The following is a 24758-nucleotide window of genomic DNA, read 5'->3' as shown; positions in this document are numbered from 1 at the left end:
GACAGGAGCATCTCCAGGGCTGGGCCACAGCAGAACAGCACTACAATAGCACAGAGACCCTGCAAGAGGCCAGGGACAGGGCTGTCAGGGACAGACATTAGCACCAGAAGGAATGGGAGTATTACAGGCCCCTCATCAGTTCCATCTTGACTGATAAGGAGATTGTGGCAGCCAGGATGCAGACTGTGGTGCCATTCACTTCAAGCATACATCTAGCATGGAGGTCTGGGACCCACGTAGGGTGGCGCTCCCTGAACCCTGTGACCCATTGAGGCAGCTCCTAGACTTGAATGTTGTTGGAGAAGCTGGCTCCAGCTTGGCTTCAGAAACAACAGGAGAGTGAATATTTCTAAGGTACATAAAACAATGATGGCATTAAGGGGTGTAGCTCAGGTAATTAGCAATTGGCAGAGCACAGACCACGTCCTTGGTTTAGTAATGCGTTCATTTATTGGCTGAGAGAGTAGGCCAGACCTGCTTAAGTCCAAACTTCTTTCTTTCTCTCTCCTCCTCTTCTTCTTTCTCCTCCTCCTCCTTTGCCCACCCCTGCACCCCCCACCTTAATCTCAAACTTGCTCTAGTTCTTGTGTATCTATAAATTGCTTTTGGAAGGTAATACTTTACAAAAATGTTTCAGTATAAAGTTGACTTATTTTGATTCCCATACACATTTTTTACTGGTAAATACTTTTTTATTTGTCAAATGATTGGGGGGATCTGAGTTTAAAAGGGTTGGAGGGAGAGCAGAGGGTAGCAACGGAGTGTGAATGAGGTCGACTACAGTGTCCATTTTTCTGGCTCTTTTCACAGTGGCTGTAATTCTCCACTGACGGTGGTGCTGGGGTGGGGTAGGCACAGGACCATCCCAGTCCCAGGTCAGGTGGACAAAAGCAGATGTAGGGAGAGTATCCGTGGTCTTGTTATGCTCGAATTCGGGACCCCCAAAAGACCACCAGAGACCAAGATCGATGTAAGCAGCAAAGAGGTGTTTATTGCGAGCTAGCTCGGTCCTCTGCGCGCACACAGCAACTGGTGACGCTGAGAGGCCCCGAGCCCAGGGTTTGCAGCAGTTTTATACACTCTTTGGAGAAGGCAGGGACCCCCACATACATCATAGCAAATCATCACACACCGCGGGAAAATCAAACAACAACTTTAAAATATGATTAGCTTATCAAATGGCGGGAAAGAATCTGGAAAGGATTATTGGTTAGTTCAAGGGGTTGATGCATTTAAAAATAATTGGTTTAAACGGTGAGGATGTCGCAAGGGGGGTATGTGCCAAGCTGCAGGGCTTCTAGTTTAGATATTGGTCACCACACCTAGGTGCGGGCCATCTGGAATCTCAGATATTTCGATATCTTGGCCTATCTTAGGAGATCACCATCTGCGGCTTTTCCGAGAACTGTTTCCACAGAGCTTTTCTGTGGTATTTTCCTGACTTTAGGACTGCAGTAGGTCAGAGGTTAAGTTTCAGAGCAAAATGAGGTCCCAAATAGAATGAGGTTGCTTAGGTCTTTCAGTCTGATTATAGTCTATTTTACACCTGACAGAAGATGGTGACATTTAGACTTTGGGTCTTCATAAACTTGATGGGCGGGTCTACATGGCTCTAGTATAAATGCAGGAGGAAGCCTCATGTCTGTTCCAACATATTGCCATGGATCTCTCCTTCCCGTGAGGACAACAAGCTGAGAGCTCTGGAAAGATGTCCCCAGACCTCAACCTCTGATTCCATCCTATGGACTCCCCAGTACAACAGTGGAGTAGGAAGGCCTGCCCTGCCATCCAGCCCATTTCCACGCTGGTTAATTGGTTCTGCTGGGCATGGCAGGCCTTTTAAGCTGAGTGTTCATGCTCCAGGCCAGGGAACCTGAGTGCGTGGGGCACATCTCTGTTGCACAGACCTCCATTCAAAGACAATTGTAAAATGTTGAACTAATCACATGGAGGATTATACTGAATGAATATTTAGAATGCCAGAATTGCATTCAGCTGTGAGTAATAGAAACCTGAGAGGCAGCAGTTTAAATAAACAAGAGTTTATTCTGCTTGCACAGAATGAGAATTCCAGAAGCAGGCAGCTCAGGGCTGATACAGCAGTCCCGGGGCAGCATCTTAGATTGTGGCCCTCTTTCTAATGTTCATCAAATAGCGACTGCTGCTCCAGCAATCACACAGTGCTCCCAGAAACAGACAGGCAAAAGGGCCAAGTGGAAAAGGGTGCCCAGCAGTTGAGATAGCATGTTTTAAAAAAAGCTTTCCCAGGAGTCCCCATTTAACAACTTTCACTTACAATTTGTTGATCAAATCTGGATCATACAGGCCGGCTGGCAAAAGTTGGGTTTAATTTGAACATACTGTTTCTTTTGATAAGATCTGTTATTAAGGAGAAAGGTGAGAATAGATATCGGGTAGGCACCTAGAAGTCTCTCTGCCACATGTCCATGAATGGAATGTGAAATCCTCAAAGTGATCAAATGAGACATGACAGTGGAAGAAGCGATAGAAGACACTCAGAAGCCTGGGCTCCAGTCACTAGCTCCCAGAGGCTGGCAGAGGACACTGACGGCTAATAACACCAAGAATCCAGCCCCTCGGGCAAGCCGACACAATAGGAAGTGAATGGTGTCACCCTTCAACACAGAAACCAGCCCGCCGGATTGCCAATCCCTGCTCCAAGGACGGAACCCGTGAGAAGTAACAGGAAAGAATATTAGGTACTATTTGAATGAGCATACCTTGTCTTCCCAGTGTTAACATTTTGGTTTTTAGCAAATACATATTTAAAGGAGAATATTACATCAATTAAGTTTGTATCAACTCTCTCCTGAACCTTCAAGTAAATTCTTCATACTTCATACAAAGCTGGTGCTGCGGGTCAACTAAGCCCAATGTAAGGCATTTTTGTTTCAGATAAACTGAAACATTATTTTATATATCAATGAACAAAAAATCAACCAATAATAGTGAACACTATACCATGCCTTACTGTTTGTTTCGTCAACACCTATATCGAATAATTTAACATATTGGGATATTTTAGATGAGCTGCTATTTGTGTAGAAACTAACCTTTCTTACCCTCTCCTCCTTCACTGTTCCCCCTCCCACACACACACTCACCCCACTCTCTTACTTCCTGCTTCCCACCTTATCATTTTGTGCCTGTGTGTGGTGCTGGGGTTTGAACCCAGGGCCTTGTGCATGTGAGGCAAGCACTCTACCAACTAGGCTATATCCCCAGGCCCCACCTCATCTTTATACAGAAAGGGAAATTCTGATGGGGTGTTGAGATGCTTCCTAGGTTAGGGAGGACAACTTAGAGTCTGAGCAGGTACTCAGGTACTTGGTTTATACTTGCACTTTAAAATAGCCTCATTCAGATGCTTTAAATGTATTTGCTTTTAAATTATTGCCCCAATTGCAATGTGTTTCATTCAGCTTTTGTATCACGGTGACCAAAATACCCAACAAGAACAACTTGGAGGAGTTGGGCTTTAGAGTAGTAGATATTTGTGTTGGGCTTTAGAGTAGTAGATATTGCTGGTGAAGTCAGGTTTCAGAGGTCTCAGTCCCTAGATGGCCAACTCTTTTGCTCTTGGTCCAAGGAGAGGCAGAGCATCACAGCAGAAGGGCCCAGCAGAGGAGAGCGGCTCAGCTCATGGTGGAAACAGAGAGGCGGGGGGGAAGGGGGTCACAGGGAAGAAGCACCCTTCCAGGGAACACCCCCAGTGACCCTCTTCCTCCAGGCACACCCCACCTGCCTACAGTTATCAGACACCCCATTCGAACTAGGAGGGACTGATTAAGCTACAGCTCTTACAGTGTGATCATTTTACCTTTGAATATTCCAGCATTAAGAAGAGCTTTTGGGGACACCTCACAGCCAAACCATAACAAATTGCCACCTGAATCCTTATGCTTGTGTGAGTACGCGTATCTGTGTTGTGTGTATATGCACGTGTGCGTGTGTGTTACTTTAGCAGCAACTTTTCCACTACTGTTTGTGAACTGCTACACTCTGATAAAGCTAGAACCCCTTGCTTATCAGCCTTGGGGCAAAGTAAGATACAAGGCTCCAGGAACTCTCAGGCCTGTAACTTGGTACCCTGACTTGAGAGAATGGTTTGGCAGCATCTACTCAAACCGAACACAAGCATCTTCACAGACCATACTCATGTCCGTCAACTTAGTGACACAGCTTTATCCCCACCCTTACACCAGGACCCAGTCAGCCTTTCTCCTCCTATGATAATGCAAGCCTTATAGACACTCCCTCCTGCAGCCTTCTCCATCAGCTGTGAATCATGGTGGGAAAGGTCAGGAGACTTGGGCAGATTCCTCTCAATAACCTCCTTGAATACTAAGGAAAACTTCCCACTGTTTCTCCAGAAACCTGCCAAGTCTATACCATTTAAGATGACTTCACCAGCAATATCTACTACTCTAAAGCCCAACACAAACTGGCTTAGACAATCAAGATGAGTCATTGGCTCGTGGTGGGTTCTATCAGAGCTCCAGTTCAGTGTCTCTGACATGTCTCAACTCTGCACTTTGCCCAATCAGCGTCGTCATTGGACAGAAGTCCTCAGGGTCTAAAGATGTCTGTCAGCATCAGCTGGGCCATGTGCTTCCTTGTTCAAGTGAGAAGGCAGCAGTCCTCTGTCCAGATAAGCTCTGAGCTTCCCTCTGATTGACACTCTGGCCATGGGCCCACCTCCTGAATCAACTGTCGGGGCAGCAAGATTCCATCTGCCTGCAGTGCTGAAGACCTAAGCTCTAGAGACGCAAACAAACAAACAAGCAAACAAACTCCTGTGTACTGCCCCTACTGTCTAGGATAATTGGTGCTTACTGTGTCTGCATAACTAAAAAGGACCCACCCAAATGGCTCATCTCAGAACAAAGAAGGTGTGCTCTGAAGTGATTTCACATCGTCATGATTTCTTATAAACAGCATTGGTAGGCTATTTAAATGTCATCTTTCCTCCTACAAATTAAAGTTATCCCTCACTGTAACACCCACTCTATTTGCTAAGAAATCTAAGAAAAATTAGTCAAAAGCAATGACCACAGCCCATAGCATTTATAGCACTGGGTTCAGAGATTAAAAAGATAATGCCTCATCTTCGACTAGCATTTTATAGTTTCCAGTGCTTTTACAAGCATCTTATTTCATCCCTAAGAGCTGGGTAGGAGCTGTACTGTTACATCCAGTTTGCAGATAAGAAAATCTCAGAGAGATTGAGTGACTTACTCAAGGTCAATGGCTTATAAGTAATAGAGCTGTCATTAGGACCTACCTCTTATGCATCAGGATGTAGATTTTCCTGTTGATGAACTTTCATAGAATCCTTTTCCTCTGATGGGTCTTTTGGATCAGGGTATAGAATAAGAAAGATAAGATGCAAATTTGATTGTGGTTAACATGGATGAGACATTGCATAGCGTGTCCAAGGAGGATTCCTCTGCTGCAGGACTTCTGTGCATAGGAGAGAGAAGATGGGAAAGATCTGCTCAGCCTTTGCTTCTGCCCTTTTCTTTTGGTTTTGTTTCCCAATTTCTTTTTCCCTGTTTCTTTCTGAAATTCTCTTCTCTGGTGCAACTTTCTTAAACATGGTACCAAACACTTTCTATGTTCAAGCCCCATTCAAGAATCCATCCTGAAAAGGCACCCTGGGAGAGGTGGGCAGAGGGCAAGGTAGGGCAAGGTAGGAGAGGGTGGGCTGCAAGGCATGGGGGAGGAGGGAGAAGAATGAGAATGATAGAAGAAAAATAGAAAGAAATAGGACTCATTGGTTGTCTATGACACCAAAATTAACTATAATTTAAGATGTTATGTTACCTTCAAGGTAATGTAACTTTGAGTTACAGACCCAGGATTATTGATTATTTAAAGTGTAGATGGAGACTGCCCAGATATTATAATATATTATCTTTTAAAATTTGTCCTAATTAGTTATACATGACAGTAGAATGCACTTCAATACATAGATGGAGTATAATTTCTCATTCTTCTGAATGTACATGATGTGGAATCCCACCAGTCATATAGTTATATATGTACATAGGGTAATAATATCTGACTCATTCTACTATCCTTCCTACACCCAACCCCCTCCATCCCTTCACTTCCCTCTATCTGATATAAAGTAATGCTATTCTTCCACACACACTTCCTTTATTGTGAATTAGTATATGCATATCAGAGAAAACATTCAGCCTTTGGTTTAGGGGGATTGGCTTATTGGGCCTTGCATGATATTCTCCAGCTCCATCCATTTACCAGCAAATGCAAAAATTTCATGCTTCTTTAGGGCTGAGTAATATTCCATTATATAGGGACATATATGATGGAAAGAAAATAAGATATATATGTATACATACACACACACACACACATATATATATATATGAGATATATATCCATTCATCCATTCCTCTGTTGAAGGACACTTAGTTTATTTTTATAGTTGAGCTATTGTGAATTGAGCTGCTATAAACATTGATGTGGCTGTGTCACTGTAATATGCTGATTTTAAGTCCTTTGGATACAGAATAGAAGACACAGAGACAAACTCACACAAATGCAGTTATTTCATACTAGACAAAGGTACCAAAAACATTCACTGGAGAAAAGAAAGCCTCTTCAACAAATGGTGCTGGGAAAATTGGAAAGTCACATGTAACAAAATGAAATTAAACCCCTCTCTCTCACCCTGCACGAAACTCAACTCAAAACGGATTAAACACTTAGGCACTAGAATAGAGACCTTGCGCCTAAGAGAAGAAAAAGTAGGCCCAAATCTCCACCATGTTGGCTGAGGACATGACTTCCTTAACAAGACTCCTAAAGCTCAAGAAGTACAATCAAGCCTCAATTAATGGGATGGATTCAAACTAAAAAGCTTCTTTTCAGGAAAGGAAACAATAACATGAAGAGAGAGCCTATAGAATGGGGGAAAATCTTTACCACATGTACCTCAGATAGAGCATTAATCTCCAGGACATATAAAAAACTAAAAAATTTAACACCAAAAAAACCAAATACCTCAATCAATAAATGGGCTACGGAACTCAACAGACACTTCTCAGAAGAAATACAATCAATCAACAATTACATGAGGGCTGGGGATGTGGCTCAAGCGGTAGAGTGCTCGCCTGGCATGCGTGCGACCCGGGTTCAATCCTCAGCACCACATACAAACAAAGATGTTGTGTCCGCCGAAAACTAAAAAATAAATATTAAAAAATTCTCTCTCTCTCTCTTTAAAAAAAAATTACATGAAAAAATGTTCAACATCTTTAACAATTAGAGAAATGCAAATCAAAACTACTCTTAAGATTTCATCTCACCCAGTCAGAATGGCAGTTATCAGAATGGCAATTCTCAGCGGGGCATGATGGTGCACGCCTATAATCCCAGCGACTCAGGAGGCTGAGACAGGAGAATGACGAGTTCAAAACCAGCCTCAGCAAAAAGCGAGGCACTAAGCAACTCAGTGAGACCCTGTCTCTAAATAAAATACACAATAGGGCTGGAGATGTGGCTCAGTGGGTGAGTGCCCCTGAGTTCAATCCCTGATACCTTCTCCCCCTCCAAAAAATACAAGCAACAATAAATGTTGGCAAGGATGTGGGGGAAAAGGTACACACAAATATTATGCCTCATAGCATTCATTTTAGATAAATTGGAATATTAATATCCTCAGTTTGGTGAAAGTTAATTTTCTATGATTCGGATCTGCTTTGGAAAATATGGAAAGGTATTGAGAACTAAGAACTGTTAAAGCCTGGAAGATAGTCCTTATCTATTTCTTCCCTCTGAAGTCAACTTTTAGATCTGTTTAAGGGGCAAAGGGCCTCTCTGAATTGTTCGCACTAGGAATTAGATTGCATCTAATCTTGTGATGATGAGAAATCCGGCTGTTGTGGCAATGAGAATGATCTAATTTTTGCACTTGTGGCATGGAAGGTTAGGTTGAAAACTGACGGGCACCAGGGTCAGAGTTGGGCTGCAGGTGCAGCTTGTTTGCCTTCCAATGTCTTCAGAGAAGAGTTGTCTCTAGTGCACCACTGACTCCTGCCACTCACACAATACATACATGACCACACACACCCCTCTTATTTCACCACTTCTGCTACCCAACCCTTAAGACTTTTGGGTTTGAGACTTCTAAGATAAAAAAAAAAATAAAAAACTCATTAAATATATAAGGCAAGAGAGAAAAGAATCAAGCATTTATCTTGGAAAACACGTAATGAAATGAAAATCCTAAAAAGGTCAAGTTATTAGTTACAAAAACAAGGAGAAAAGTCCTTCCTAATGAAGTTACTGGAATCCAGGTCTGTTTTCTGGAAGGCAAGAGTAGCCTTCACTTAAATCTAGCTCTGGAAAAAAGGGATGGAGCTGCAGAGCCCTCGAGATGGCGTTCAGTGGGATGGTCTGTTCGATGACTCTGGGAACTAAAACTGTAACAGAAAGGATGAGTACATCAAACAAATGGCCGACAAGCAACATGATTATAGTTACTACAGGACTGAGATAATGACAAAGAGATGACAAAAGCAAAATGAAATACCATTCCCCAAGATAGGTGATACCTATGTTCCTAACTCCAGTCTGAAACCAATAGTAGGAAGGCACTGAGTGAAGGTAAGGTCAAGAACTGGCTGAAGAACAAAACAAAGGTTATCTTTTAAAAGTCTTACTTCCTGATAAAGTTTAGTTTTAAAATAAGGTATTTGTATTAGTCAGCTTTCCATTACTGTAACAAAATACCTGAGATAATCCACCTAGAAAGGGGGAAGGTTTATTCTGGCTCACAGTTTTGGAGGTTCTGGTCCGTGTTCAGCTAGCCTATTTGGGCTACTGTAGTGAGGCAGCACATCATGGTGGAGGAAGCTGCTCAGCTAGTGGTGTCCAGGAAGAATGAAAGGAAGAGAAGAGGCATGGGGTCCCAATAACCTCTTCAAGGGGCAGGCATACTCCTCTAATTACTTCCACTAATCCCCACCTCCTAAAGATTCTACCACCTCCCAATAGCCCCAAAGGATGGTGACGAAGTCTTCAATACATGGCAACAGCAAAGCAAAAAGAAAGGGGAAAAGATAAGCCAAGAGTCTCAATTCCTGATGAAGATCCCATAACCTCTCCATCATCAATACCCCATCCTGATACTTTTTATCCTCACCTAAGTGCATTTGGCAAAAATTCATTTTCCCCTCCATTTTAGTATTTGTGATTTACAGCATGATCCTACCTGTGCAAAGAGCCAACTTCTTCCCTTGATTCAAGGGGGGAGAAAAAACATGTTCCACAATCCACAAATTCAAGCATTGATAGTAAGTTAAGAGTCAGGCTCTGGAGTCAGACAGACATGAGTTCAAATCCTAGTCCCATCACATATTAGCTCAAAGACCAGCAGCATGTTACCTTCTTCCCCTGGGTTTTGTTTTTTCTCATCTACAGTTTGGGCATAACAACATTTGTCCACCTCACAGGGCTTAAAAGCTGCTTTATGTGAACGCATCTGGTCCAAGACCTGGCATGGTAGTAAGCCCTCAATGAAGAGTGGCAATTGTTATTTAAAATAATCATAGTGAACTTGAATGTCTGTGAAAGGGAAAGTTATCCTCCTAGTCAGTCCACAAAAGAGGAGCTGGCGTCACATCTCTCATCATGGCTGAATGCCCCTCTGCCTCTCTCTGCCCAGTTGGACAGCTTCTTCTGCATCAGCAGAGACTAGGAAATCAGCACTATCAAAACGAATGAGACAAACACTTAGAATGTGACTGTTATGAGCCCAGCATGGTGACATGATACTAGACCTTAAAAGAGGTCTCATCAAAGGTTGGACTGCAATCACAGGAAGGAATAACAGTTGTAATCTATCCAAGCTGAGATGACTGAAGACTATCTTTCATTGATGCTACATAAGAGAAGAACAGTAACAAATTGTTAGAAATTGCCTGAGCATTGAAAACTGAAATCTCAGCACACCACCTTATCACAATGCTGAGCTATGCCTCCGTACAGCTTTTATTGAGCACCATGTGCAGGGACAATGAAAATAACCTCCTTTCTCAAGGAAGAATGGTCAGGTGCCGCGTGCTCTGAGGAAGAAGGCAGTCACCCAAGGATTTGGGCAAACAGCAATCTGAGACATGGGACAAAAATATCAGACCTTCAGTGTCCGCGTTTAACAAAAGTCAACCATTAAAAAAATAAGGATATATATATATATTTATATATAGTATATATATTTATATATCTTCAAATATATACTATATATGAAAAGTGGTGTCTGTATATAGTTTATAAAAAAAATAAATATTGATGAAAGTTCAAATTTTCTTATTGATGGAATTCTTGATCAAAAAGATTTGGGAAGCACTGATCTAAAAGGAGAAGAAAGACCAGTAAGCCCACAGTCAAAATCTAAGGAAGAGAGAACTTGCCTGGGACATAGATGAGCAGCATCCAGCTCAGCAGGGAAGGAAGAGCAGGCAGGATATAGAGAGGGCTCCTGGAGGAGGTGACCCGCTAAAATTGTTTGGTGCTAAAATGAGTTTGGTGGAGTGAAAGGACAAGAGTTACGAAGAATGTTCCTGGTAGGCTCTACAGCACAGGCAAGGGCAAGGTGGTCTGTGCATGGGCAAGTGAGTACACTTTGAAAACTAAAATTGCTTGTTCCATCTTGATCTGTCAACAGGTGGGGAAACTACAGGCTGGGAGGCTTCTCCAGAAGGCTTGGAGACTTCTACCCAAATCAGATTTTGAAGGCCACTGGAGAGTAGGAAGCTTATTCTGAAAATCAAAGTTACCCCTAAGGGATTCAAGCAAGGCAGATGAGATCATGGAGCACTGTGCCCATTTTGATCTTCTAGCTCCTCCTCCATTAACACTTGTCTGAGTCCTGGAGGAAGTGGACTGCAATAGTGGGAGATGGTGAAATCTCAGAAAGCCAAGACACAAAAGGTGGTAGCAGTCTGGAAGGATAGAAGTCCTCTACACTATGTTGCTAGGTGAGCATCAGGAACACCTATGGACATCCCTTGGGCAAAAAGATTGTGCAGGCTTTCATAGCATTGGTGCCTTACTGACTCCATTTCATTGTACATACATGCCATATCCAAATTGTAGCCCTTGTGTCTTGCACAGTGGATGAGGACTGCAGGGTTGCACAAATCCTGGGCTCACAGTTCCTGCAACTGCCTACATTAATAAAGTCTGCTGTAGTTGTGCAATAGGAGCCTTGCCTAGAGGTGCAACCAAGGTTTGTTAAAGGAACGAATGAAATAGCAGTTGCTTGGCTGCTCTTATGAACCTTATTTTAAACTTCAGGCTGGGCTGGCTTGACAGGTCAGATTTGGAGTTAACATGTGGGTGGCAGTGGGTCACATGGCAGCAGAGTACTATACCCAGAATATTCAATTAGAATTGTGGTCACTGGCTGTGTAGTTTGCGAATTTAATTCTGAAAAAATCCTGCAAGAAACTAGAAACGAATGCAATCATTGTGTGTGTGCATGCAGGTGTGTGCATATCTGTGTGTGTTTGTTATCAGCAGGGTGGCAGCAAACAGGTAGGGAGCCAAAGGATAATGCTTACTGTTCACTTGTGGTGACCCACAAAAGAACTTCCATTACTCATTCTAAAGTCAATCCCTAATCCTAGACAAAATAAGACTGGGGGACAAAATGAGAATTCATCACCAAAGTACAGGTGAAGCCGATTCATTTTTGAGCTGGAATAAAATCAATACCAAGTCCTTGAAGACTTGATTGCAAGATATTAAACAGGAAAATCTGGAATAGACATTGTCCTCTTTGGAATAAGGTGGGATCTAAAGGAAATATCCCTGAGGCAAAAGTTGCTATCAGTGGAAGTGACAGCCTGGTCTTCAAGAGATGGGGAGAATCATACGTTGTTACAGGTGGTCACATACCTCTTGAGCTGGAGAAGACCTTGGCTCATGATCTGCTCATTCTACACGATGGCAGTAGTAAAAGGAAGGACCCAAACCACTTAGAAGAATGTTTATAGCTAGTAAACCTGAAAAGACCTTAAGAGAAACTTGGGAAAAACCTACAAAATCACAGAAATCTACAGTGGAAGGCAGTGCAGAGAGTTAGATTCAAAATAGAATCCAATGTTTATTCAGATCCTCTAGTAGCACTAACAGATGATCACACAGGACACAGAAAGTGAAGTCTTTTTGTTTTTCAAAAAAAAATATTTTTAGTTATAGATGGACCCAATACCTTTATTTATTTATTTTCATGTGGTATTGAGGATTGAATCCAGTGCCTTACAGGTGCTAGGCAAGCACTCTAGCACTGAGCCACAACCCCAGCCCCCAAGTGCATAGTTTTGATCATCAGTGTATCCTGAAATTGATGAAATCCGTATGTGGAGGATAGACAGCTACATAAAGCAGAATCTTTTGGTGGCTTCATTAGACCACCAAATTGGAACCTCCCAGCAGCTGCCCCATAATGAGCACAGGCTCTGGCCATGCTAGATTTGGGGAGAATGACCTTGGATTCCAAATCACCTATAATGCTAAGTAGCATTTTATGGTACCACTAGACATCCATACTTTCTCTGGGCCTACACAGCAGGAGGCGCAAATCTCCAGGGAGAGGCAAGGTTTCCAAGGAAAAGGGTCTTAAATCCAGTGAATGCTTCTACTCTATGGCTATCGTATCTTTCTGACTCCTCACTGCCCTTTCCTTTGAGATATTTTCACTCCCCAAATAAGACATAATGTTTTTCCAAGCACAGAGGTACATCAGTCATCACTTTCTCTTGGAAGTAACAGGTTGAATATTTGTTTTACATATTTTTATAGCCTAGATGTTGACTTTATCTAAAGGGACACCTTTGAAACAAACATTTTTAAATGTAAGTACACAAAGGTAAGCATGTCATTATAAAGCAATTTTTTCAAAGTTTGCCTGTGGTTACTCTATCTTGGTCCTTTTACTGTCTATATTAAAGTCTTACTGAATGCACTGTGAGGAAGAACTTGATGCTGCCTCTGGCCTCAGTTTACCACACATACAAAATCAGGGGCTCCAAAGGCATGAATATCTTCCAGATTTAAAAGATCATGATCATATATCTCATAAAAGGGCTCAATATAGAGTGTACAGATCACACTACTATTAATAATAATAATAATATGAGCAAAATGCCATATAAGCAAAGCTCCATTCATGTATGAAAATTAGTAGGATTGGTTATTTCCGGAAAAATAAATTGATTCCATACAAACTATATTTTCCTAATGTCAAGAAAATAATTTCAGGTCTTAAAAATCAAAATCTTGATTCACTTTGTTAAGTGAATTTGTTTAACTTGGCTTTCTAAACTTTCATTTTAGGAATAGAACCTCATGATAGGAAGTACTGGAGATCAGAGGTAGTGGAGAGCTAGGCATTAGTGAAACTCAGGCCCCTTTCTTCATTATTTTACCTACACATTTCCAGCACTTTCCATCTCTAAGCTCCCTTGCCTGAATCACCTCTATGCTTCTCCACATTCTTTCTGGATATAAAGATGTCATATAGACAGTTTTTTTCTTCCAGAAGGCAGAGTTGCCACTTCTTCAAAACTCTGGATGTTCCCCAGATGCTGCAGAGTGGGAAGGGGGCCTATCACTCATCTCTAGGGGAGGCTGCTTTGGCACCATTTTTGGCTAACGTCTTTGCATTGCATTCCATGCCACTCAGTATAGTCTGTGTCTGCCAGATATTCTGCCTGCTCTCAGCTGAAGGCCTTCCCAAACTGGGCAGCTGAATGTACTACACAGCTGCCAAAATTCTAATTCAAGATCTAGAATTCTAATTCCTGTTCTTTACACCCTTGTCTGGCCTTGGCCCCAATCTCCTGCCAACAGGGTCCCTGGCTCATTATCAGGCCCACCCGAGCCCTGCCCCCACTCTCACTTGGGTCCAGGAAACCATTCTTGGCACCAAAATGAACTTGAACAGCACACTGCCCCAGCCCCACCCAATCCAGCTCTCATCTTAGTAAGTGCATCACCTTGTGAGCTGGAAGATAGTTGAGAAGGGCCAGAAGAGAAAATGCCATGGTGAGGGAACTCAGCTTCAATTTCTGTGACAGACAGATTGTAAAACTTTTGCAGTGACAGAAATACTACATACACTTACATGAAAGGCCTTAACAATTCTATTATTAGAAATACCACTAGAGTTGCATATAGTTAATGGAAGGGGGAATACTACTTCTGTATGTATCTGCACCAGAAGGTAAATGAAATTTGTCCTAAGGAAAAATGCTAACATCTGGATGCATATATTGATAAACTACATTTTTGGATATTAAATTGCTGATAATGCACAATGTTCCTTAGGTGGAAAAGTGCTACTGGTGAAGCATACACAGTACAGGTAAAAATGTTACTGCAACTGGGGGTGTAGTGGGGGTGGGGACAAGGTAATTGATTCTTAGCAAAATGCTGGCTTTTCAGAGAAACTGCAAAATTCAACTTAGAGGGCTTAACTGGTCAATGTTATGGTTTAAATGCTCATGGGATGGCATAATCTTGATTGATTCGTGAAATTTTACTTTTCATTGACGAATAAATATGTCCCTTGCCTCAATTTCCACTTTTAGCCTTAACCAATACACTGTCCTTTCTTTGGGGGCAGAAACAGAGATGGTTTAATCACCAGATCTGAGACAGGTAGTGGGTGTGTGGTGTACTGTATTTGGGGGTAATAAAATTATTTTGGGTTTTGTTTTCCCTAAAGGAGAAAGGAATAGGACAAACGTGGTACATATGTAAAACCCAGGCAAATGCACTTGACAACCAAGCACTCTATTTTGAAATTTAAATAAAGCTAAGAATTTCTTCTGGCCTAGGGGGAAGCTTCATTAAAATCAATTAGTACAAACCTCTAGAGAATATGGACTTTTTTTTTTTTTTTTTTTTAGGTTTAAAGAATAAGGTGCACACAATTACCTTTCCTGGGTCTCCTGAGAATGTCAGTGTCACACCCAGACAGGTGGCCAAGTGCAAACAAATGTCCATGACAGGGGCCTGGTAACTCCCTGGGTGCTTATGGCAAGGAAGTATGTGTAATTAATAGGTATGGATCTATTAAGCATGTAATATACATAACCCGAAGAGGCTCCAAACAGATTGCATGTATGACAGACTGTGAAGGGCAGGCCTAGGGAGATAAAAGTTGGTGGCAGGCGCAGCCAGGTGAGGCCTCGGTCCGGGAGCGGAAGGTTGGGACCGCACAGCTGTAGCCGTGCGCCCTGGTCCCTCCTCCCAGCTGCGGCGGCCTCCCCCACCCCCACCCTCCCCGCGCCGCTCCCGACGCCGCCGCCGCTGCCGCCTCCCCTCTGCCTCCCGGTGGCTCCTCGCTCTCCTTCCATCTCTCTCGCCCCCTCTCCCTCCGTCCCGTCCTCTCCTCTCCCCTCACCCCGCCTCTCCCCCCCTCCCCCAGCCCCTCCTCTCCTCACCCCACCCGGCCTCCCTCCCTCCCTCCGCCCGCCCGGCGCTCGCAGAGCCGACACCAGGGGGGCTCTCGATGTAGCACCATGACAGGCATCGCCGCCGCCTCCTTCTTCTCCAATACCTGCCGATTCGGGGGCTGCGGACTCCACTTCCCCACCCTGGCAGACCTCATCGAGCACATCGAGGACAACCACATCGGTAAATGACCCGGGGGTGGGCGGGGGTGCCGGGCGCGCGGAAACTCTTGCCCAGGCGACAAGCCCCAGAATGGCCAGGGGTGGCCGGGAGGCAGAGAGAGAGGGAGGCGGCGGCAGGGCGGGGAGGGTGTGTGCGAGTCCCGGGGCTGGGGGTGGCGGGATGCAGAGGCGCTAGGTGCGGGGGAGGGGGGCGGGGAGCAGGCTCTGGTGGGGGAGGGGGCGGGCGCCCCGAGGTGCAGCGGGCGGGCCGGGGGACTCCGAGGGGCGTGCACGCTGGCTGCGAAGTGGTGGGAGTGGGGGTGCGCCGCGGCGGGGCGGCGGGGATGCGGCGGCGGGGCCGGGCGCCGGGGGAGGGGGCGCAGGGCGCGGCGGGCAGGCAGGCGGCAGGCGCTGGGCAGGCGCGCGGAGTTAGTTGGCCCGGGTGGTCCGAGCGGCCCAGGGTGTCGGGGGTGCGGGGGGCGGGCGCTGCACGCCGCCTGCCGCTTCCGCCCCGGCTCGAGCTGTCAGGGCTCGGCGGCGGCTGCAGCCGCTGGGAGGTGGGAGGGGGGGTGGGGGTGGCTCCACCGCGGCAGCCATTCCGCTTCCTCCTCCCACCGCCGCCGCCACTGCGTCCTGTCAGCGCCGGTTGCTAGGTGTGGTGCGTCGGGAGGGGGCCGGGGCCGGCGGCCACGGGCTGGCGCTCGACCTCTTCCCGGGTGGCGGCAGAGCGGGCCGGGGAAACGCGGGCCCCCGGGCCCTGGGCGCCCTCTCCGGCACTGGCCTGGCGCGGACGCCGGGGCGCTGCGGGCTGAGGTTCCGGGTGCGCCCGCGGGCCGCGCCCAACGCCCAGGGGCCCGGGCGCCCCCAAGGCCCTTAGGGCTGCGTCCGCTGTAGAGCAGTCCCCGGGGCCGGCAGCCGGGCATTTAAATGCGCCCTGGCTCTGCGATTTGCATTTCAAATGGTTCTAGGCCCGAGGTGCGCTGGCTGCGCCCAGGGATCCGCGGCGGCCTGCGCATTGCCCCGGCGCCGGGGACGCAGGCGAAGCGGGGACGGGAACGCCCCGCGGGGCGGCGGGTTTCCCTTAACGCCCAGGACCCAGGGACCTTTCAACAAGTCCTCTGATTCTCAGAAGTCCTTGCACACATTTCCACACGTCTATCCCGAGCCCCTATGAAGGGAGGTGGGTCGGGTTCTTCTCGCTCTGGTGATCTAGCCACCTGCGGAAGGTGTGTCCAGCGTCCGCAAGTTGTCCTGTGTGGGCAGGAAGGTGAAGGGGGCGCGTGATGCCTCAGCGGGCTCTGTAATCCAGAGGACCTGCAGATTGCCCCAGGAAGCCCAAATGAATGCCACGGATTCAGCCATGTGGATGCAGCTCACGTTTCTACAAAGTTGAGAGAATAAATCACGACTGCTGTGTATTTATGCATGAATAAAATGAGGCAGAGCCTTCTGCTCCTTTCCTATAATGCTCTTTGCACACAGTGGGTTCTTAATAAGCACTGAATGCTTGTTTGGAATGGGTTTTAATGGGCTATCCAAAATGGGAAATAATCATGGAACATGTTCACAAAATGAACAGGTAATTCTGATGAGTAATTGTCCAGGTTTTGAAACTTTTCAAGTTCCAAAACATTCGTGCCATAGCTTCTTCCATCTCTTTTTAGTAAAAGCATTGCTGAAGAACTAGACTCTCTAGTTTTGGGAGTCTTAAAAGCAGTTGAATGGAGTAACAAATTTGCTGATTCATATCATGATTGGATAGTCCTAAGTGAATGTGCTTGAGAATATAAATCAGGTTTTTCATGATGGTTGGCTTAAAATAAAGTTAAAACTCCCATAATTCAAAGCTTCAGTCGAAATTTTGTTAGTTCCCATACCTTCTCTTACTCCCAATAATAAATGGAAAACAATAAATATAAATACTATAAATTTGAATTATATAAATATGTGTAAATAATATAAGTAAATGATATCTCTTGGTCTGTGGAAAACTGTCTTTGCATGCCCCACCCATTCTCATTAACAGTTGTATCAGGATAAAGGAGAATTTATGTAAGCTGAGTAATAATTTTACCCAATAATAATTGCCTGTCTAGTTGGACTGATTAAAAGAAAATATTAATTATTAAAATGTGTTAAAGACAATTATCCCTCTTGAGGATTTAGTTTGTAATCAGAGGTTTTAAGACTTAATTGTGGGCAAGTGGGCAAATTATAAAAGATTTTTTTTATGTTTGCAGAAATTGTCTCAATATTGTGCAAACATTTTTTAAGACCGTTAAAGATTCATAAATTTCATAAAATTCAACTTTTACATAATGGTATCTCACTCCCAAAGGACTAGTGTTTTTCTTTTAATGATGAAAATATTAGAAAATTATTTTTATAACAATAGTTATGACTTAGGCAAATTGTGTGGCAATTGCCTAACAATTACCATACTTTGGAAATAGTTTGAACCATCAAACTTTATGAAAAGAAAATGTTAAAATTAACAAATGCTTGAAATTCCCAGATTAAACAGAGTCATATAAATTATTGTGTACTTCTGCTGAGAAGAAGGCCATGATTCTCAAAGGCAACCCCGTATACAGAAAGAAGTAGGATTTAATCTTGTGAAGAGTAAAAACATCCTGATTAGTAGGTAGCATCATATAAATATACTTACAAATATGCTTTTGATGAAGATACAAGTGAAAATATATAAGGTACTCAGTGAAAGGTATATTCACTTATTTTTATATGCTATTTATTGTTTGTGATTCCATCTATACATTTTTGGAAATAATTAGTTACTTTATTAATAATTGATTTACTGATTTCATTGGAAATAATTAGTTATTTTATTAATAATTGATTTACTGATTTCATGTCTTTGTCAGCCAGTGGCTACATTAAAAAGATTCATTAAAAGACAACTAAGAGATGTATGTTAATCTGCTTTTATTCAAAGGTCTTATTATTTAGCAACCATAACAGGGTTGTTGGAGATATACTTAGGTAATAGTTTCATCTTCAGGATTTTCTGGGTTACTACTATTTAGCCACTAGTCAGAACCCTTAAGCAATCATGAAATGAAGGTTTATGGGTACTTTGGCATGTATCTCACTTAATAGATTTTTTTCCAAGACCTATAGTTTTCATTATAACTATCATGTTTAATCCAAATCTATTAAGTGTATTAAGTTGTGAGTAGTTGTTGTTGCAATCTTACACATATACACATAGCTCTTGTAGGTTTTTCCTTTGCTTATTTCTGTGGTTCTGGGGATTGTATCTAAGCTCTCACATAGGCAAACATGAACTCTAGCACCTGAGCTATATCCCATCACATTGTTTTTAACTGTTTTTCTCTTCCCATAAGGAACACGGATTGGGGGCTTTGGAGACCATCCTTTGTTTTATCTATTTTTCTTCTTGGAAGAGTGCTGTACTTATGATCCTATTTTTTTTTTCCTTACATCTCACTGCTGATTCAGTACTGGAGCAACTATCTCAATGAACAACCCAAGTATCCCAACTGAAACCCTCCCCAACACCCCACTTAAGTTGCCTAGAAATCCCACAGCCCTGCAACTGTGAAGTGCTTTTCCACCAGCTTCGCTATCAATTCATAACCCTGGCGCTGTTTCCTGGAGACGGGAAAAGCTGGTCGGTGATTGTTTGCTTCTCATTGTAAGTAGATACTTGAGTTTGTAGAAACTCTTAGCATGAACATCCTAGATAGTTAAACCGGTTACCAGGAATCTTAGAAACACCAATAGCACTAAAGTTAGCACTGAAGGTCATGCCCCAGACATACGAAATGCCTGAATCTCAGTGCTATGAAATCATTTGTAAAAGTAATTCTGAATTTTGAATTTATGTGATAATCTATATTGAATACTTACTATCAGGTACAGTTCTAGGCACTTGATATTTTTGGTGAAGGAAATAAAGATCCCAGTTCTTCGGAGATATTACACTCTAGTTGAGGGAGACAATAACCATTTGAAATAATGATAAAGTATGTGGGAAGGTAGTGATACAGAAAAGAGGAAAGTTAGAGCAAGGTAAGATAGATTGGGAGAAAGAAATGTTGGAATTTTAGATAGGTTTCTCAGGATAGGCCTTGTTCTCACAAGCTGATATTGGCTCAAACCTTGAAAGAGGTGTGGGAGTTAGCAGTGACATCTGTGGAGCATCCAGGTCCAGACAGTGTGGCCAGAGGCACTTTAGACTCTGGCAAAGGGCTTCCCGGCTGTGGACTTGGAAAGTGGTGTCAAGGCCAGTGGCTTCCATCATGGCCTTTCCTTGTGGCCTGAATTTATTTGAAAAAACCCCAGGACTAGAAAGAGACACTGTGCCTTTGCCTATGAGTACGTTCCCCTGAGGACCTTTCCTGTGGGGAGAAGGAATGACTGAATGAATAAATAAATGAGTGAATGAAAGGCTTGTTGCTGCCTGCCTGCTCTCCCTGTACCCTGTGGCTTGGCCGCTGGATCCCCCTCCCCCATTGCTCCCTCCTTTCCTTCCCAAGAAGGGCCCAGATCCAGAGCCAGGGGAGGTTTGAAATGCACGAGGGAACCCTGGATCTAAAATTTCATTGCCATCTCCAAAACGTCTTCAGTAGTTTCTCTGCTCATTTCTCATCTGTGAACAGTCAGCTCACCCTTTAGAAAATAGCCCTTTCAAACATTCTGTCTCACAAGTTTCATGAATTTGTGATTATTTTCCTTTAGTGTACAGTTTTCTGACATGTAACTGAAATGTGTCGACCCTAAAACTTGGCTTGCAACTGACTGGGTGGACCAAAGCCTCCGTATTCTTCAGAAAATAGTCTCCTTTAGAATTCACATATTTTGTAGCCCTCTCTTACCTAGACAGTTCTGGCAATGCAAATTGACAGCTGTTTTCAGAGATCCCAATTCTTCCCTGTTGGTGACAGTGAAGCTGCCTTGAGGCTGGAGCAGGCTGGTGACACTTGATGTGAGGGACTTTCCTAAGACTATTTGGCCTTGTAGACTGAGGGCTGAGAGACAGAAGACAGTGCCATTGAATCTGTTAGAAGTGCTGCTTTTTCTAGTTTTTGTTCTGTGCCTCCCATTTTCAGTCATCCTCTCCTTGCCCCTGCCTTCATATCTTGACAGTACAGACATGTTCTGGATAATGAACAATATTTGCTGGATTGCACACATATTTTGTTTCATGATACTCTAATAGGTGATAAATTAGTTGCATATTGACCTGGTTAAAATAAAATGTCAGAAATTTGTTGTATTTTTTTTTCACATCTTTCATTTCATATGCTGAGTCAGTTTAAATCAAATTATGTTTGCCCCATACAATAAGAACTGGAATGCTGCAGTAGTCTTCACCATGTTTTATTTTTAAAGCCTAGCTGTAAGCAGGGACCAGATTAATGGATATTCACTTTAAGGATGAAGTCTTTCCAATAAGTCTCTCTCCACTTTGGCAGAAGTCGAAGGGACTCTTCGTGGGTCACTAACTGTAGACTTTCTGCCCAGCACCAAAGAACATTGACAGTCTCCTGATGGCTAGTTTCCCTTGCCTGGCTCACCCACTGGCCTTGTAAAGGAAGCGCTGTTCATTGCTGTCAGGCTGTATCATAGGGACTTTCTCCCAAGATGGATGTCCTTGACTGGATAAGGTCTTGATACCAGATTATTAATGCTGAGATAGTCACTGTTTCTTTGGTATTATGTATATTATTTATAAGGAGGGGGACAATGGGGGGAGTACTGTATATAATATATAATCTATATATAGGATATATATATATATATATATATATATATATATATATAGTGTATTTACATATGCATGTAATGGCACATACAGTAGTTGCTCTCTCTGTGGGAGATACATTCCAGGATCCCTAGTGGATGCCTGAAACCATGGATAATACCAAACGTGCATTCTTTCTTTCTATCCATCCATCCATCCATCCATTTATCTGCTTTGGTTTTTCCTATACATTGCCATCATTTGGAACATATTTTCAGTTTATGTCCTTCATCTACAAATTTAATGCCTTTTCTGTTTTAACATGCACTATGGCTGTTAAATTCTGTAAAAACTACCAAGAATTTCTTTTTTCTTCTCAATTTTTTATCAGTTCTAGCATGTTATTTTCTTTCTTTCCTTATTAATTTATGAATTTTCACCTTTTCATGTAAAGAAAGCATGTATGGCCTGACTTGCCAGCATCACGATTCTTATACTTTGGGGCCATTGTAAAACTATTTTTTTAAAAAAAAATTTATTTTTTAGTTTTAAGTGGACAAAATATCTTTATTTTACATTTTTGTGGTGCTGAGGATCGAACTCAGTGTCTCAAGCGAGCATTCTACCACTAAGCCACAACCTCAGCCCAATTATAAACCCATTTTGTTCCATCAATCCAAATGTGGAGCAATTACAAAAACTTAAACAAATATACCACTTATATAGTAATTACAAAATAATATTTGAATATATATTATATTTGCAGAATTAAAAACTTGGGACTTATGGATTAAGTAAAATAAGCACTGTGATACCTAGACAGTTGACCTGGATACTAAGGGACTAGTAGGTGGGTACTATTATTAGTGAGTACTATACACTGGACACAAAGATGATTCACACCCTGGGCAAGATCATGCATGATTTTATCATACTACCCAGAATGGCATATAATTTAAAACTTATGAATTGCTTATTATTAGAATTGTCAGTTTAATATTTTTGGACTGAAATTGAGTAATTGAAACTATGGAAAGTAAAACTCCAAATAAGGGAAGACTACTGCATACAATATGTAATACATGTGTAAGTGATGTGTGTGTATATATGCCACATACATTTTCATATGTGTATAATATCTATATGCATATATATATATATATATATATATGTATGTGTATATATGAATATATGTGTGTGTAAAGATATAGATTTATGTTCCTCCTCCCTCTTGCTCCTTCTCCCTTTCTCTCAGAAATATGTAAGGTACTCTTCACTGAGTATTTCTTCTATGCCAGTACTTAACATAGTGCTTCCTGTCTCCAAGGAGTTGAAATTTATTTGGAGAGACCGGACATGAATGTACAAGGTAAATGATGAATAATAATAGGGACCTCAAGGACAAATTTATTGTGAAGCCAATGAAGCTCAAGCCCCAGGGCCCCTCCCTAATATAAAACATTGTTTGCCATTTTTAAATATATTGCTAGGGTCCACCCAGTATTTCCTTTTAAATCTCCACATTTTATAAGGCCTTTTTCAAATTTCCTTAATATAAACTATCCCAAACTAAATGCGTAACTTGTATTTCTCTATATGCCACAAACATTCAAATCCATAAATACCTCTTTATATATGCACACATCCAGAGAATAATAGGTGCAGAGGGGGCGTCTCTGTAGGAGTCCTGTGTATGCAGCGATTCATTCACAGGGTCATAACTTGTAAAATTTGAAAAAGAAATATTTTAATACCATCTTTCTCCTCTCCAACTTCCCTTCTGTTACATTTCTCTGTGGGTTTGATGACATTGGAGTTGAGAGTATTTTTGAGATACAGCTAAGGGGAAGTTGAACTGGGGACATATTTAGTTTTGAATTTGGTGGGATGATGGTCATAGTTCATCTCTGTGTCTAGTTACATTATCCTTAGCCATTCTGGGGTAGGAATCACTTCTTGGGAATACCACCCATTATGCCAGCCCACTTGAAGTCCATACACAAAGGCACAGGTCAGAAGTAGCATTGCAGCATCAACCTGAACTAGGACATCTGCCCTGGGGAATCTGGCTTGAAATATAGGGAACTGGAAGCTTGTCTGTGAATGTATAAAATTCTTAGTGGAGGATTCAGTTCTTACCTAAATGTAGTCAGTATGAGCTGTCTTCTTTTAGGAATATATTCAGTGACACAAATATACAGTTACAAATGCACCATTTTAAAATGGTAATTCTATGGATGTGTCTTGTTCATTTGCAGTGAATTTATCTTGATAACACCAAAAAATAGTAACAACAAATTGGCTAATGAGTATCATGAATACAAAGAATGCTTAGAGTTAGTAGAAGAAAACTTGAAATACCCTGAATTTTTTACTCTAAGGTGAAAGAAAATTGATAGAAGTGTATATGAATTTGACAATTATGAAAATTTATATGGCGTTACTAAGAAAGCACTCTGTTTTCTAAATTATCAATAATTAAAATAAAATTTGATCACCCATGCTTGAGGGAAGACTTAAGTTGTCTTTTCACCCTATAGAATGTGAACACTAATATAAATCATTTCCATTGAGACTTCATCAGAATGTACAGCTTCAAAGAGGTATTTATAGCAGTGTGTGGGGCAGTTAATTAATACATGTATGGGTTCTTTTTCTGGATTTTAACTTTGTGATGTTTGGGTAATTCCAGCTTGTATAAAACTTTGTGTTTTCTAGTGCTTTTTTTTTTTCCTCATGAAGAGGATCTAAAGCTGCAGACCCTATAAAACTTGCATCCATTCCCTGAAATCCTAATTGGGGAGTCCTTAGTGCTGGAGACTTTTCATGTAGTATTTGGTTTACCCTCACAGTGTGGCTATGAGATAGACATTACCACATCCTAAAAGGGCTGTCTTCCAATTTGCAGTTAAATATGCTCCCATACTAGTGGTAATGGCTCACTTAGTGAAAGATGAGCTAAAATGTTTATCTTGGTATGATTATAAAACAAATATTTTCCTTCAGGACATAAAATTTGTTCCATCTCAATAAATGTCATTATTATAATCAGTCCTCCTTTTGTCCTGTGGTGCCTGCCTGTGGATGTACCCAGTGAGTGTGCCTTACACTGTGTGCTGTGACTGTCCCCCCAAAATGCAGCTCCTTCCTGGAGGACAGGGTCTGTCATCTTCCTGTCCTCTTCCTCCAGAAGTGTTTTCACAAATGGAAGTGGAATGAAAGTTAAACCCGAGCTATACCTTTGCACTGTGAAAAGGGTAAGATACAAAGCTAACTGTGGGGCTATGGAAAGCACCTCTGCACTTATTATTCTCTGGATGTGTGCATATATAGAGAGGAATTTATGCAGTTGA

At 42.5% G+C, this 24758-nt stretch overlaps 1 protein-coding gene and 1 long non-coding RNA gene across 3 annotated transcripts in view; one reads left to right on the top strand and one right to left on the bottom strand.

Moving 5' to 3' along the window:
• The window catches only part of LOC114096125 (uncharacterized), a 34005-nt gene extending 18292 nt beyond the window's left edge, over positions 1–15713 (bottom strand). Inside the window, exons 1-2 of the long non-coding RNA XR_003583364.2 lie at positions 15623–15713; positions 5306–5484 (exon numbers count right to left, since the gene is read on the bottom strand). This is a non-coding gene — a long non-coding RNA (uncharacterized lncRNA). The remainder of the gene's footprint in view (positions 1–5305; positions 5485–15622) is intronic.
• Positions 15354–24758, top strand: part of Jazf1 (JAZF zinc finger 1) — a 327436-nt gene continuing 318031 nt past the window's right edge. For both annotated transcript variants that reach the window (XM_027939606.2, XM_027939607.2), the window contains exon 1: positions 15354–15699. In XM_027939606.2, coding sequence (XP_027795407.1) covers positions 15585–15699 — 115 coding nt within the window. In that variant the 5' untranslated portion in view covers positions 15354–15584. The remainder of the gene's footprint in view (positions 15700–24758) is intronic.

This window comes from Marmota flaviventris, chromosome 1, assembly GCF_047511675.1.
Source record: "Marmota flaviventris isolate mMarFla1 chromosome 1, mMarFla1.hap1, whole genome shotgun sequence".
Taxonomy (NCBI): domain Eukaryota; kingdom Metazoa; phylum Chordata; class Mammalia; order Rodentia; family Sciuridae; genus Marmota; species Marmota flaviventris.
Note: the sequence above shows the minus strand (reverse complement) of the source record. Positions and strands in the feature narration are given on the sequence as shown.